Raw genomic sequence first — 16,989 nt, forward strand, 5'->3', positions numbered from 1 at the left:
ATAGAGAGAGACAATCTGTCTAATTCGCCTAGGACAGCGGCATTAAAAGTCTGAGAGCGCACAGCAAGAATAGTTTTACAAAATTTAAAGTGAAGTTTGTCCATTTCATCAATGTTGTAAATTCCCCATATTTCAGATGCACATAAAATAATTGGTTCCTCAAGAGAGTCGAACAGAGAAAGTTTTGTTTTAATATCCAGCTTAACTTTGCTAAAATGGACGATTAATGGTTGTAGGCTTTTAAAGCTTGTTCATTATGTGCCTTTATTGCTTTTGATTTATTACCAGTGTAGTGTAGTTTAAGGCCGAAATAACCAAATTCATCAACAATCGTTTTATTAAGTTTATATTTATTTATGTTCATGTAATTCCAAAATTTCTTCGGGTTGGATTAACTTAATGATTACAATGTTTTACCTTCTTTACAATAGTATTTATTTTTTGCAATAAGTTTTGTTTTACAATACATGGATCTGGCCTGTAGAAATGCCGTTCGGTTCGCAATTGATGGATCGTTTTTGTAAATGCGTTTACATACATAGAACGATTTTTTTATAACTTTTGCAGATTAGGTCGAACCATAAAGATTTTGTTTATTTCGCAGTTTTGCATAATCTAAATTTAGAGTACGTTCGTGTATCTGAAAGGAGACATCATATATCAGTTCACACACTTGATTAATACAAGTGTTAAAATTCATTTTCTAAAATTATATTGTTAGTAATATTTTCAAACAAATTAGTTTTACTATTGAGTAGCATAATTAAATCGGCTGATTTACCATCCTCCCAAGATAACTTATTAAATACAATATTAGAAGCATTAGGTTCTGAAAACCTACATGTAAGGACAAAATCTTTTGAGCAGTGATCTGCAAATTCAGAAAGGTCATTCACTTTAAAACTTGATATACATGGCAATAGATTGAAATTAATTATAACATAATCTACAACTCTTGCTCCCGAAGACCTCCTAGTACAGTTAAAACACGTAAAATGACCCGACTCGTATCTGCCATTAACAATCAACAAACTATTTTCTTTACAAAGTGACAACAACTTATTCCCAAATTGATTAACATGACTATCACAAGATGAGCGAGCCGGTATTATTTCGAGCTGAACATCATGATCAAGCATGTTGACATAACGGTCAAGATTAATATTGTCAATTATGTCCGGCCGCTCTCCTACTCTTGAATTTAGGTCACCAACTAACATGATATCGCCTTGTTGACTGTGTACAAGTACATCGGACGCTATTTGTTCACAAAAAAATCAAATTCAAATAACGGAAAGTTAACATTTGAATACACATGTGAATCACGGGGTGGTATATAGAATGCACAAACAAAAATATCATTTTCTACACATAACGACTCTTTTTTCACTTTAAACGAGAGTATACCGTTAGTGTTAAGTTTAACTAGATCAATTGCATTTGAATATTTTTTCTTAAAATATACTACAACACCGCGACTTTCTCGCTTTGCTTTTTTGTTACATTTTTGACCTGGTCATGAAAAACAGTTAAAAGTATCAATGAGAATATTTGTTAATCTAGAGTTCCAAGTTTCCGTGAGAATAAGAATGTCATAAGTATTAATACAATTAGAACGTCACTATCATTTAATTTTGATAAGAGTCCCTAAACATTCCACAAACAAATACGTAGCTGCCTCTGCTCGATTTCCTAGTTGGTATGGGGTTGATTAGTGCCGCGACTTCCGGTGTCGCGACGATGGTTGTTCCGTTGTCCATGCTTTGGCATTTCCGGTACAGGCCCGGGCGGTGGGTGATCATGTGTGTTCTTTACACGATCGACGTACAGCGTGTCGTACGAAAGCGACACCTGCTTGCCGTCCTTTCGGGCTTGTATCAGACACTTTATACGCTCTCGTATAGTCTTAGGGAACTGGGGACCGTTTCTTAAAACTACGTACGTTCAAAAATCATGCGTAAGTGCAAAACGTTCAGTTTGTAGCGTTTCTATAAACTTCGTAAAGTTACGTTTACCGTATTTTTGCACGTAAAGTTACGTGTGCTCAAAGGCTCACGTAACTCAGTAATGTAGCGTAAATATGGCGGCGTATGCACCAATATTTCGGAGAACCGAACGTAGACTACGAAATCTACGAGCGCAACACCATTTTAGTTAATTTAAACCTTTATCTATATTAAGATCTTGGTAGGGCATGGAAAGATACTGTAACGGAAATCCTGCGTTGATTGTGCAGGCTCTTTTGTGTACGATTGTGGATTGGAGTTTTGCTAAAAGAGGAAATTTAACATGTTCGAATCGATTGTTGTAATGATTTTTTCGATTTTCCTTTTGACAATTCATTCAACTTTCGTTTTGAACAAGGCTTTATCCATCACAAGACAAGTTGAACTCAACGAATGTGACGTTTGCTGAGTGATAGAATTGATTAATTGTAAACATGGGTAAGTGTACTTTTTCTGTAAGAATTATGTATTACAATTGTATAATCTACGTTTTTGTAAATAGTTGCATTTATATTATACTGCTGTGTCAATGAATGACAATTATACAGTATATAATAATATTATATAATATTAATTCAATTAATCTTAGCACAGATTACTGTATAATTGTCATTCATTGACACAGCAGTATAATATAAATGCAACTTTTTTACAAAAACGTAGATTACCGTATACAATTTTAATTGATATGTCTACAGCGCTTCTTATAAATGTGTATACGGTTGTCACTTTATTGTTGAATTTGGCACATTTTCAGTTTAAGCAGAAGTTCTGCATCAAGATCCATTTCTTTTGGAAATAATATCATGCATATATCATTTTGTCAAAACTGCGTCAAATAAAATATACTATAGAGACTCTGAGATACAATCTGTCGACATGTTAGCTCAGTTCAGTTAGATTGGTCTTTGTTAGCTCTGGTACTACAATTGTATTTTATTTCAGGTGTGTGGCTTTAAATACTCAACACCTTCATTGTTTTCGACTGTGTGCTTATGGATTAATTTAATGTTTGATCTGCATAACGCCTGCATAATATCATAAGACAAAACATGTGCATAGTTGTCTTTTTGTAAGATTTGTTTTATATTGAAAACAATAATAACGTTTCATTTTTGTGCCGATATAATTTGCACAGATATTCAATTAGTTGTAAATATATGTCATAACTTATGAATATTAAGAATCACTCGCTCGAATCATGTTTCAAAATAAGGTTATACAATTCAAGCGTCTGTTGTTTCTTTGGCATTTAATGCTTAATGCATTTAATTTTGAATAAAATGCTTTACGTGAAGCTGCTATCTTATTTAAAAAATATTTTAATTAATGAATGACACGCTAAAGTTCCTGAGATATGTACTGCTTACGACGAGTACTTGTCAAACAAATTCAAACAAAATCCTCGCTTGATATATTTGTTTTAATTTTAATAGATCAAATAAAAGAAATTGCCAGTACCGATAAATACAATCTAGAACATCCCAGTAAAGAGTCACCGAATATCGTATTTCTTCAACAAGTGGCAATACAAGTGCAATACATTTTAGGTTTTAATAAACTACTCAAACGTTAAGAACTTTCGCAAATATCACTGTTGATTTATTGACATACAGTTTAATAATGCCAAGCATTTCTTAAGTAGCTTTACCCTACGGAGTTTGTCTTCGACTGTTGACTAAAGTAGATCAATAAGAACGCCTCCTGCATATGACAGAGTGTATTTAAATCAATATTTGAACACAAATGGATGGGGGATATCAAATCATCATCATCATCATCATCATCATCATCATCATCATCATCATCATCATCATCATCATCATCATCATCATCATCATCATCATCATCATCATCATCATCATAGTCATCAAATTGCTTTGACCATTCCAGACTTACCACATTAAATATATCTGACAATTCCACTGACATTTCAAAACAGTCCCGAACGGGCAAACCCAACCAAACCAACTGGCCATAACCATTCTGTAAAACCATGTTAGACTGTTACGAATGTTAGCTTCATGTTCTGTACGACTTTGGGCGAGTTTTCACTTGCCTTAAAGTGGACGAGCTGGTCGTTTAAGGACAACATTTGCTCGAGTTCTCTTCAACATTGACACGAACATTTAGACGAGCTCAATCAATATATATATTTATATATTCCTTATGTTAGTATATCAATCGCAGATATAATAACTGACTTCGAGAATGATCGAGTGTAGACGATTCTGCACGAGTTAATAAGCATATGTCGTTCGCGATTTCCAGCCCCCCCCCCCCCCCCCCAAATGCACACCAAAGTCGAGTTATGCCCTAGAATGCCAACAGAAAGCTAAATTCTACGGGACGTGAAGACATGCAGAAGATGTGTATTCGAGAGTGCACGATTGTCATGAGACGTGCCCTCGCTACGTGTACGATAGGCGTCGACAATATTGAACGGTTTAAAATTATCGCCGCTTCTTAGCGAGTTCGAGCAAAAGAAGAATACAACACTGCGACATAGAACGACGAGTGGGCAGATTCACACGACACAATGCAAGTTCTGGCGAGGTAAATTGACTTCTCATTACGATCAGCAGAGATCAGACAGACAGACGAACGGACGGACGGGGGGACGGACGGACGGACGGACGGACGGACGGACGGACAGACAGACAGACAGACAGACAGACAGACAGACAGACAGACAGACAGACAGACAGACAGACAGACAGACAGACAGACAGACAGACAGACAGACAGACAGACAGACAGACAGACAGACAGACAGACAAACAGACAGACAGACAGACAGACAGACAGACAGACAGACAGACAGTCTTTTTATTCCAGACTTGTACATAGTATATCGTCTGAACACATACATTTACACAGATAATGTAAATATAATAAGAAGTTATCATTTCCGTATCGTAAAATCAACAGTTAGGAATTATGTGTTGAGTTTACGCTAATGACGATACTATTTTTGTAGTAGAGATGAGCAAATATTGAATATATTGAATATACATTTGAATTTACAAAATAGATGTATACAGACATGACTGAACACCTCAAAACGACCACAATACGCAGTTACACACGGGTGAACGGTAAAACTTGAATATGCACCTTTCAATTTCTCATTTGCAGTGGGCTTATTTGGCGAATGTAAGAAAGTTTGGTTATTGAAACCATTTCCGCTGGTATAAGACATTTATAATTTCAATTTGTACAGGGTAGCAATTCAAATTGTTATTTCATTGTTTTATCTTAAATTGTGTTCGCCGAAGAAGTAGAAGTAATATGTCTTTTTAATTGAATTTGCTATAACATATAACATATATATATATATAATTTCGGACTAGTACTTGAAAGTTCCCTGGGAACTCTTATGTATGCTACAATATACCCTGGGTACAGAAAATATACTTAAACATACCCAGGAATACTTAGGCTAAATCTGCTGTTGTTGGCTCTATTTTCAAATTAATAATGTTTCCGTTTACATTCTGTGAAATGGCCTCCGCGATGATATTATCGAAACTCGTACTCAAACAAGCATATTGAGTTAGGTTTTGTTCAAAGAGGATTTTGATTCGTATTCAGAAGTGCGTTTGATGACATCAAATTTTAGGCAGGAATAAAATTCTGTACCCAGGGTACATTGAAGTGTACTTAAGAGTACCCCGGGTACTTTTAAGTAGTACGGGGCCAACAATGGCCAATCAAGCTTCAGTTGTTAAAGCGCCGCTACAATTATTAACTGGTAGTAAAGGTCAAAGCTCACACACTTGGCTAACATTGCGCAATGGTTATTGTAACAACTAAACCTTAAGTTATCTGAATATTAATAATGGCTAATTTTAAAGTAGGTTAGAAAAGTTTTCACTGTTTAGGTAAATTTACTGAAAACATGTATTGAAATGTACCAAATATGTAATTTTATACAAAAACTGTCAAAACACTATGACTTTTAAACTAATGAGATTTGTTTTTGGTAAGTTACAGTTGTAAGATGCTCAAAGTTGTATATTTAGCGAGGCTGTTTTCGGAGAGAGAAAACCCGAGCTATTGACATAGCCAGCTAGTTGTCTAACGTCCGCCCGTCCGCTGTAGGCAATGTGCTAAAACCTTAACATTTGGCTCCAAAATCAAAGTGCTTCCACCTTCAACTTTGAAACTTCATATGTAGATGCACTTTGATGAGTTCTAAACGCCACACCCATTTTGGGTCACTAGGTTATAGGTCAATGTCACTGTGACCTCTACAAAAATATAAAATTCTGACAAGCTTTCACAGCCCAGCGTTTTTTTTACCAATCCATGCATTTTTTTTAAATATTGAACAAAAAATATAATATAATTATATATGTGAAGAAGCATACTTTATGATAATTGCACATGCCTATTGTCTCAAATTAATATAAGCATTCATGGACAATGTTAATTTATCACAGAAAAAAGATTCTCATTTTAAATAAATTTATGAGTAAAAATCTGTTGTTGTTTTTTTTTTAAATATTTTGCACACAAGTATAAATATAAACATGGTAAAAACATGATGTTGATTGTTTTAAAATTATCTAGAAGTGCGACAACTGAATACAAGCTACAGAGTTTGTTAATTCTTCTAATGCCATACTGTACTACTGTACATTATCATTGATCAGTAAATGAAATGTTAAAAAATACTACCTTCTTTACAGAGGCCATTGCTGATGTTCTTCTCATTATAGGACATTCCATTTGTAATTCAGTCATGCACTAAACATAATCAAAGATACCCTTCCAGTAAATTGAACTCCTGTCAGGAAACTCCTTGATTATGTTTCTGTAAATTCAGATGTGTAAGCTTCAATACACATGCCTGTCTTCTCAGTATTATCCATCCATTTTTTTCCAGTTTGCTCCAGCAATTCCAGTTTTAAATATATATGACTAACCTTCGTAAAAGATTTGCTTCAGTAAGAATCATCTCTCCTGTTTTAACAAAGAGCATATCCAGCACAACAAAGAATGGCAACACTTAATTATGCTCCCCTTCGAAGAAGAGGGGGTATATTGTTTTGCTCATGTCGGTTCGTCCGTCCGTATGTATGTCCGTCCTCCAGATGGTTTCCGGATGATAACTCAAGAACGCTTAGGCCTAGGATCATGAAACTTCATAGGTAAATTGATCATGACTCGCAGATGACCCCTATTGATTTTCAGGTCACTAGGTCAAAGGTCAAGTTCACGGTGACCTGAAATAGTAAAATGGTTTCCGGATGATAACTCAAGAACGCTTAGGCCTAGGATCATTAAACTTCATAGGTACATTGATCACAACTCGCAGATGACCCCTATTGGTTTTCAGGTTAATAGGTTAAAGGTCAAGGTCACGGTGACCCGAAATTGTAAAATGATTTCCGGATGATAACTCAAGAACGCTTATGCCTAGGATCATGAAACTTCATAGGTACATTGATCATGACTTGCAGATGACTCCTATTGATTTTCAGGTCACTAGGTCAAAGGTCAAGGTCACGATGACCTGAAATAGTAAAATGATTTCCGGATTATAACTTAAGAACGCTAATGCCTAGGATCATGAAACTTCATAGATACATTGATCATGACTCGCAAATGACCCCTATTGGTTTTCAGGTCACTAGGTCAAAGGTCAAGGTCACGGTGACCCAAAATAGTTAAATGGTTTCCGGATGATAACTCAAGAACGCTTATGCCTAGGATCATGAAACTTCATAGGAACATTGATCATGACTCGCAGATGATTCCTGTTAATTTTCAGGTCACTAGGTCAAAGGTCAAGGTCACGGTGACCCGAAATAGCAAAATGGTTTCCGGATTATAACTCAAAAACACTTATGCCTAGGATCTTGAAACTTCATAGGTACATTGATCATGACTCGCAGATGACCCCTATTGATTTTCAGGTCACTAGGTCAAAGGTCAAGGTCACGGTGACTCAACTTAGACAAATGGTTTTCTCATGATAACTCGAGAACGCTTACGCCAAGGATCATGAAACTTCATAGATACATTGATCATGACTTGCAGAAGACCCCAATTGACTTTCAGGTCACTAGGTCAAAGGTCAAGGTCACGGTGACCCGAAATAGTAAAATGATATTCGGATGATAACTCAAGAACACTTTTGCCTAGGATCATGACACTTCATAGGTACATTGATCGTGACTCGCAGATGACCCCTATTGATTTTCAGGTCACTAGGTCAAAGGTCAAGGTCACAGTGACAAAAACGTATTTACACAATGGCTGCCACTACAACGGACAGCCCATATGGGGGGCATGCATGTTTTACAAACAGCCCTTGTTTTGTTTAATCTAAGGTTAACAAAATTTAATTCTGAATATATGTTACATTGTTTTAAAGATCCATTTAATAACTATACCTTACAAGGACTGTCGGTATTTTGATATGGTGTCATAAGATACATCTTGCATCCATAGCCAGAGTCACCAAGCAGAAGACCGTCGATTTCACCTGTTATAATAAAAAAGAAAGATCATTTTGCAGCACTGTAATGTCAAACAACGATATCAAGCAGTGTCTTGTTTAATGCATGCAAGTTTATGACATAGTTATAACGTTATATGTTGTTGTTTATGTTACATTTAAATAATTGTGATATTAGTTACTGTGATCATTTGGAATGATGTGATTTCAATGAAGTTCATTTTTTGTTGTTAGTATGAATTATTTATTAGGCTGTTGAGACGCTAATTCAATTGTGTCATTGCGTAAAAAAGTGATGTTTTAAGTTGCTTGCATTTGTCAAATTTGATGTGATAATAATACATGTGATCGTTTTAAAAGCTGTTATATAAAATAAAACCAGACTTGACAGATAGATAGATGGATGGATGGATGGATGGATGGATGGATGGATGGATGGATGTAATAATTCTGTGCTTAAATAAATGTGTGCAATGAATGAATAAAATCATAATACTGAGTAGTCTTCATGTAATTGTCATTATACCTCTTTCAAAGCGCTGACGTATGGCGCTTTCACGAAAGATCCTTGAATCGTGAACGCTCCCAGGCCACTTTGCGACTACGTCAACAAACCGAAAAGTGGCATCACAAATCATCTATAGAGCAAAAAGAAACCACAAATCTTAATAAAATTCACACTGCACAATGTCATTTTGTCTGATATCACAATAATACAAGTAAACAACAGAACATCCAATTGTCACTAGTTTCGTTTTGCAATTTTCACTGTGAACAGACAACCTTTAAACATATATAATCTAAAAAAAATACAAGTTGAGGAAATGTTCATGGACTTTATTTCACTTATTGTTTTACCTGTACATTAAGGGAGTGAAATCCCTTTCTGTTCACATAATCGTCTTCGTTGGCGCTAGGCGCTTGAATACGGATATGTGTCCCGTCAACCACACCAACCACTTGGGTGAAACCTTTAAAGACAATAACATTGTTAGTCTAATCGACATTTGTATTAGATAATTTGATACTAATTTGAGTATACTACAAACAAAGTTTCCGCATTTTTTTTTCAAAAGTTACAAGTTCAATCTTCTGTCTTTCATGTAAATATATGTGTTCCCAAAAATAACAATCACTAATAAACAGTTATGTTTATTATACTTATCAAACACGTAATATACTTAATATACACGTATGTTATTTCAAGACGTATAAATCTAGCATACAGTACTCATACAACGTTTTGAATTGTGCCCGATTCGACTAAGAAACATTTAACTCTCCTTATTTGTTTACTTGACAACCAATAAAAAATCATTAAATTGTCCGATTAAATTATATTGAGAGCTAATACGCACCAGCGATGTTATAAAACTGTTTTTGCACCGTCCGTTGCACATTTTCGATATTTGGGAAGAAAACAAAGTCATTTAGATGTAGACACACGCTGTCCGTGAATTGCTTGACTGCTCTAGATACACTGGACCTTGAGATTCCATGCAGCCCTGCCGTCACAATGTGGTGTGTGCCAGTTGCAAGGAAATGCAATGCCGCTAAAGTTGAAATGAGTGGCGGAAGAGGACAAGAACGTTCAGTAGCCCTCTCCAAATTCAGCATGTTGACAAGAAACAGAATAGTTTCCAGGAAAAACCGGTACCGTTCACGAATTTCCATCGGGGACAAAGTTTCCAATGGGTTCGTTCGATCACGGAAAACTCTCCTATCCATTGGAAACAATTCATTTATGTATCGAGCGCGACGAAGACGTCTTTCAATGTCGGCCATATTGTTTTCTTACCATGGTGATTGTCATCAATTTTCAATTTGACAATGCCCAATACCAATTTCAATTTCAGTGTCATTGATTGCAATTTGAAAATCGATTTTGGATGTCATTTGACATCGATTTTCTTTGTGAACACCAAGTTTGAGAACCGATGACAAAAATTGAAAATCAATGTCACTTGACATTGAAAATCGATGTCAATTTGCTTTGTGAACACGGGGCCTGGACACATTTCTTCATCGCAATCCATCTTTTCCGTTTTAAAGCACTGGATGTAAGCAGGCAATTCTTTGTGGATAGACATTCTTTGATCGACTGACAAAGGAAAGACTTATTCATCAAAGAAATTACCCTTTTAATTCAATATCGATTTCCTTCAATAAGTTAAAGAACAATTCATTGAGACTTTTCTTAAATTTAATCCATCAATTGTTCAACAAAACATCGCGTTATTCGAGTACATTCGACATTTTAACGAAATCGAAAATGGAGTCTCACCAGTTTCATTCCAGTTTTATATCCCAACACTGTTATTCATATTCATAATATGATAATAATCCATCGTAAACACACACAATAATCGTTCGATGCTTAAAAAATATTTAATTGTAAAATAAAAACCCTCCAAGTCCGAGTTTATGTCGTCCTTAAATTTAAAGCGTCTAGCTAGTTTCGTCATTTAAATTACGTCACACGAGTTACGTCATTAATTGCGTAATCAATTCAATGAAAATAAAAGTGCGGAAAGCTGGTTCTTCATAAATTTTAGTGAAGAATCAAAATAGTATTATAGTATGACTCAAAACCTGTGCCCATCTATAATTTAGTATAAAAGTAAGATATATATTATAGACGTTAATACACGGTTGAGCCGAGCCGGGCAGTGATAATTGGCCCCAGGTCGCAAACCAGGGTTATGCCCCCTGCGGGCCGATTATCACTGCTCGTTCCATCTCAGCCGTGTAGTATCCTCTAAATAATCCATCGTAAACACACACACACTCGTTAACTCGTTAAACGAATGCGTACCCAATGACGTGAATGACGCAATCAGGGGTGAAAGGCAAAAAAGTAGACCCTATGTACATGTTCTAAAAATAACTGTGAGATAAACCTTATCTAAAAATAACCATGGAGAAAACCTTATCTTTTTTATGAGTCGTATTTGTTTTATAAAATCATTTAGCTGTAGGATAAGTAAAATTATGCATTAAATTTTATAATCGTAGTCTTGATTTTCTTTTTTTTTATTCTGTTTAACAGAATGTAAAATAAAGTTATATTTCTGAGCTTTTAAAAAACACGATTATGTGTTGCTTGTTTTGTGAATGTGTTTTTTTCAACATTTGTCAAAAGGACGTGAATTGTATTGGTAATTTATTTAAATCTGTTTGAGACTTTTGGAGTTATGTTATGTGTAAGATTATTCAATAAAGAAAATTTAATTATTGCGCGTCCAACTGAGAACAGCGTGTCCGTCTCAATTATCGCGAACGTTTTTATGTGGCTGAAATAGTAATAAATTATTGTAAAACGCTTAAACGAAGGCATAGGATGTTGTTATTGTTGGTGCTATTAATATAAGATATGGTCATCCGTAAGACAGAGGTTTTGTCTTTGCTCTTGGACTGTATAGGACGTCCCCAGGATGGCCTTTCATTGCCCTCTGATTTTACCCTGAGATATGTGGCTGCACACAAGTGGATAATTGTTGGACTTCGACGCGCTAGGAACGCAGCTTATAATAGACACACACACACGCATGAACGCACACACGCACGCACACACGCACACACAAACCAGTGAAGGAACGTTGAGACAACGCAATAAATATGGCTCGGACGCGACGCTTTTGATGACCGTCGTATCGCCATAGTCGTGACCGACTGTGACAGGAACACAACGTCAGATTCACGCATGCAGAAGTTTCATAGTACACTAAATAAAACACATTGTTTTTGTATTTTCATAAAAATCCTAACTTTTCGTCATCTATTCGACGTTTTTCAGCGTTCCTTCTTCAACCAATTCAGCTTAAGGAGACCCTGTTACGTTATATCAAGCATGCTATCAGGAAGGGTAACTTCGAAGTCTTCCGAAAGTGCAGATTTGCATGCCTGTTCAATTTATCAAGGCTTGAAATATAGTTTGTTACCACAGCGATACAATTTAATGTCTAACTATTGGCTTTGTAAAGAATGCAAGGTGAATAATTGGAACATTGCACGTATATTGCACGTATATTGCATAAAAATAGTATAAACATTATTTTGATGTATTCATGTAAAAACAACACTAAGTAAGATATCGTTAATACAAGCATTGATTACCTGTACAGTAGTTACGCTGTCATTCGCTTAAATGCGTTTTTGGATTTGTTAAAGTTGTGTCCTATTTAATATATTTGATAATTCGCTTTTTTGTTGGTCATGTTAATTGTCTTTGTCTATTTAGTTGGAACAACTAAAATGTCCTGAATTGGCTGAGAACAAGTATTTGTATTATTTGATTGGTACTGAAATTCTTACGTGTGACAATTATTTTGTGTTTCTTATTAACGATGCTGCTTTCAGGCAAATATTCGGTAATACATAGTCCGCGGAAGTAAAGTGAGTTTTCAAACAAGGCTAACTTCTATAGATTTTATTTCAAGCCATGTTTGCACATGATAACTATACAAAATGATAATAATAATGATAATTATAATAATACTTTCGTATTTATGATATTGCATTCTGATAAAACTATTAATAGCAATAGCAATATTGATACAAAGAAAAAACATTATATATCATAGAGTATATTAAAGGTAATGAACGCAGATACACTTTAATACAATCACAATTTAAAGAACATAAAACGCATTAATTGATCAGAAATAAACTAAGTGTTTAAAATTGCGCATTTAATCTTACTACTAAATACAGGTATGAATCATTCTGTTGAAGAGTCATTCCAAACTAGAAAGCGTGTTGAAACGATTTTACTACAAAATCTGTATATCGCTAGATGAAATTGTAAATGATATAACACAATAAATAACAACAGCAATATCCAATAGAAAAGCAGATGAAGTGCAGTGGATAGAGATACTGTTTGCATTTACTTTGTTGAATGAGTTAATTGATTTTGCAGAGCGAACTGTGCTAGGCAATTTTATCCAGATGAGTCTTCCATTATTTGTGAAAGACAATTGCATGTATTTAGATGCATATCCATTGATTGGAATAACTTTTTTGGCGATTATTGCAGAATGTACTGTTCAATATTTGAGGAATGTATGATATCATATATTTATATATTCAGGGAACATATAATCCAAAGGTGTAATACATTAAGTGCAATTAAGAATTATTTTTTTCGATTTTCAAGAGTTAACCATTTGATATGACTCAACACCATAAAATGTTGGTTTTCTTCTGGGTTTATTAAAACTTATTTTGACTCCTCGTTTTTAATTTGTACCTGATTGTGTGTCCAATTCGGACTCTTCATCTAATTTACCCGAAAACATTTATGAAGTTCCAATTAAGCAACTGCAATAGAATCGGAAATATAGAGATGGTGAACGGTTACCGTTACCAATTATCTTAGTTCAAAAAAGGCCACCATTCTGCTAAATTGCACTTCATAGTTTTTGCACGTTTTCCTTACAAGATCATTAAGCAGATAGCAACTTTCGGTGAGTAGTAAAGCTCGAACTATTAGGCGAATGTTCGAGCTAAAATGAATGCATGATATACATATCGAATGAATGTACGATGTAGCACAATGCTCGACATAATTGAATTTGTTTGCAAATATTTAGTGGAATTGTGCACGACTTAACGAAAAATGAAAAAAGAACTTACCGTCTTACACCGCATGAAAATACACACGTTAGTTGAGAAGCGACACTCGCGGTCACCATAATCATTGTGGAACAAATGTCACAATTTATGGTACGTTGTAGAGTCAGGATAGTTTTGTTAATGCTTATATGGATTTACACTTATTTTGAGATATTTTACATGCTTTTTCAATTTTGAATAAAAAGAAACATACACAGGAAGGTTGATGTTGCTGAGAGAAAGACTTTGCGATTATGATTACTGTGAAATTAGAAAATCTAACATTGTTAAATTTGGTTTTCCTCTGTACAAACTAAAACATAACATCTACTATGTAGGCATTATGGATGGGGTTGCCTTTGTCGTCTGATCCTCGAGTTCACAATATAAATACTTCACAATGAACATATGTATATGATACATTCGATCAGTTTATGTTTGATCTCATCATTGAATGGCATTGTCAAAATCAAACACCCGATGAGTTAACTAAGCTGCATTTCAGCACTGCAGGAATAAAGCTGTCACGCGCAGTCTTGTATTATAAGCATTACGGACGTTATTTTTATGTATAATGTTTAGATATGTCAAGAGTCCCAGAAAAGATTTAATGCTCGGCGTGAAAACACGAAATCTAGTGCTTCAGATTTTCTTTAACTTGCTTTATAATCTAAATCTACAATAAATTCGAATTATCTATAGCAACATCGCAAAACGCTCATTTTCCATCTTAATGTAACGAAATAAAATAACGTGTAAGACTGTCATATCTTACATACCCGTGCTTTTGGTATATGTTTGGAAAATGTGCTGCTAAATATTGCATACAATAAAACAAATAAAGTTATAGAAGTAGCTGACAACACCGTGTGTATCTTAACAAATACTTGTATAACGTATTTTGTACTTTAAAAAGTTGTCATGTTCATTCTTAAGTACTTATTAGACGTTGCACACGCTGTACGTGCCAGTTAGCAGCATTGTTCGTATCGTACACGCTCAACGACTCCTCGTAGTAATGAAGCGCCCCTTCATAGTCTCCTTCTATTTCATAGCAATGACCAAGCAAATTGAGCACTGTCTCATCGTGATACATGTCGATCGCATTTCTGGGATCATATATGTAAGACTCGAGTATTCCAAGTGCATGTAGCTGTCTGTCGCGTTCACTGAGTCCTCCATACGTGAGATACTGTAGATAGTGAAGGAAAGGAAGAGCATCCACCTCAGCGCTGTCCATCCAGCGTTTATCAACGTAACCTCCCTGTGCAACTTCCTCTTCCGTCATGTTGCGATTCATTTCAAACCACAATATATATGGAGCGCAGCACGCTTCTTCTCTAACAAACTTGACACAAAATGCGAATGGTGGTTCATATAATCCATTGTCACAGTTATCTGATATAGTGTTAGCAAACACCTGGAGATCACGGTCTCCTATTTTAAATCTGCATCCACACACAGCCTTTACCTTGCTATGATAACTCCTCTCCACATCTTCTAGCACTCTAACTGCCGCTTGAAGATATCCACAACAGTATAGCACAGAAGCCAACTTTACGCGATTAGAAGCTACATCCGTGTTTAAAGAATATTTGAAACGCCTTATAATTACGCTGAAAACATGGTTTAGTAGTCGCAAATACTTAGATGACTGCATCGAATTGTGTTATGCGTACAGGTGATTGATATATTCTATAGCAATTTTTTTCATTTGGGCATTCCTGGAGTATTTAAAATAAGTGCGTAATTTTGAGTTTATGTTTTGCTCAAAGAATTCATTTGAATTGTGTGCAAAATATGTAATAAAGTTTAATTCTATAAGAAACCTCTCCAAGCGCTCAAACTTCAGCATTAAACTGATACTGTTATTTACGCATATACGTCTCCGTACTCCTCCAGCTTCTCGGATGTGCCGTATATCACACCCTTGTAACCGACATCCTAATTTATCTATATCTATATCAAATAAATCTAGCAAGTTGTTGTTAATCAAGAAGTCCACGTACTGTAAAAGGCGTCTCTGCTGCACCACAGACAGTTTTTCATCAAATAAGTTCACTCCTTCTATGATATAATGAGGAAGGCTTCCAAGTCGCAGCCATTTCCTTTATACTTGTAAACATAATAATATTAAAAACATGAGGTTATCTTCCATCCACAGAGAAGGGTGGGTTCTCTCTATGGTGTAGAACATAACAGTTTTACAATGAAAGCTTGTTATAAATTCTCCCACCATTTTCTTAAATAAGGATTGTTTAATCAATTTCAAAACAATATAACACTTTATTTGTATCATATTAAAACTAAACATCAACATTCGTTCTATAAGGTTCGGAGACAGTCGCCATTCTTCGCGCTTGTAATCACTTTCCGGATGACCGGCAGGTACCAGGAAAGACGGAGCTACCCGTGCAGCCTCCAGTAATTGGGCAGGCGGCCAGTGTCTACCTCTGCATCTTTCTATCCAGTGTTGTATTTCAGGAAGAGGTTGGCAAACGTGAAATGCGTTTACTATATCCCAGTTGGGTATAATACTCACAGAAGGTCCTTGTTTGGTTATCTCTCCTTGATCTTTATGAATGTACTCTGTTTCCTTTTTCCATTGTTCTGAGCTGAACAATACTGTCACAGAATCTTTCCTCACATACCTGTCATCACACAGTCGTGTCTCCGGCTCCGGTGTGTCTCCCCTAATAACCTGTAGCAAGTACTGTTGCGGTGGAGTGGTGTAGTCATGAAGCATCAGAAGGTTCCCCATCCCAGCCTCCCAGTCTCTCCAGTCTGTCATGATGTTTGCATTGTTATAACTTTGTAGCAAATCAATATCAGAATTGAGACCAGGAGAAGTGGTTCCTTCCGACTGACTCCCGAAATGAAAACTCTCCAGATTTTTCC

At 35.6% G+C, this 16,989-nt stretch overlaps 1 protein-coding gene and 1 long non-coding RNA gene across 2 annotated transcripts in view; both read right to left on the reverse strand.

The window, feature by feature from the left end:
* Positions 1–16,948, reverse strand: part of LOC127848187 (uncharacterized) — a 47,885-nt gene extending 30,937 nt beyond the window's left edge. Inside the window, exon 1 of the mRNA XM_052380488.1 lies at positions 16,543–16,948. Coding sequence (XP_052236448.1) covers positions 16,543–16,882 — 340 coding nt within the window. The 5' untranslated portion in view covers positions 16,883–16,948. The remainder of the gene's footprint in view (positions 1–16,542) is intronic.
* On the reverse strand, positions 8,320–9,435 carry LOC127848188 (uncharacterized). The gene is made up of 3 exons (XR_008034400.1): positions 9,334–9,435; positions 9,002–9,113; positions 8,320–8,502 (listed from the first exon to the last, which is right to left on the reverse strand). It is a non-coding gene; the product is annotated as an uncharacterized LOC127848188 (long non-coding RNA).
* Positions 16,949–16,989: the final 41 nt, after the last annotated feature.

This window comes from Dreissena polymorpha, chromosome 10 (genome assembly GCF_020536995.1).
Source record: "Dreissena polymorpha isolate Duluth1 chromosome 10, UMN_Dpol_1.0, whole genome shotgun sequence".
Classification (NCBI taxonomy): Eukaryota; Metazoa; Mollusca; class Bivalvia; order Myida; family Dreissenidae; genus Dreissena; species Dreissena polymorpha.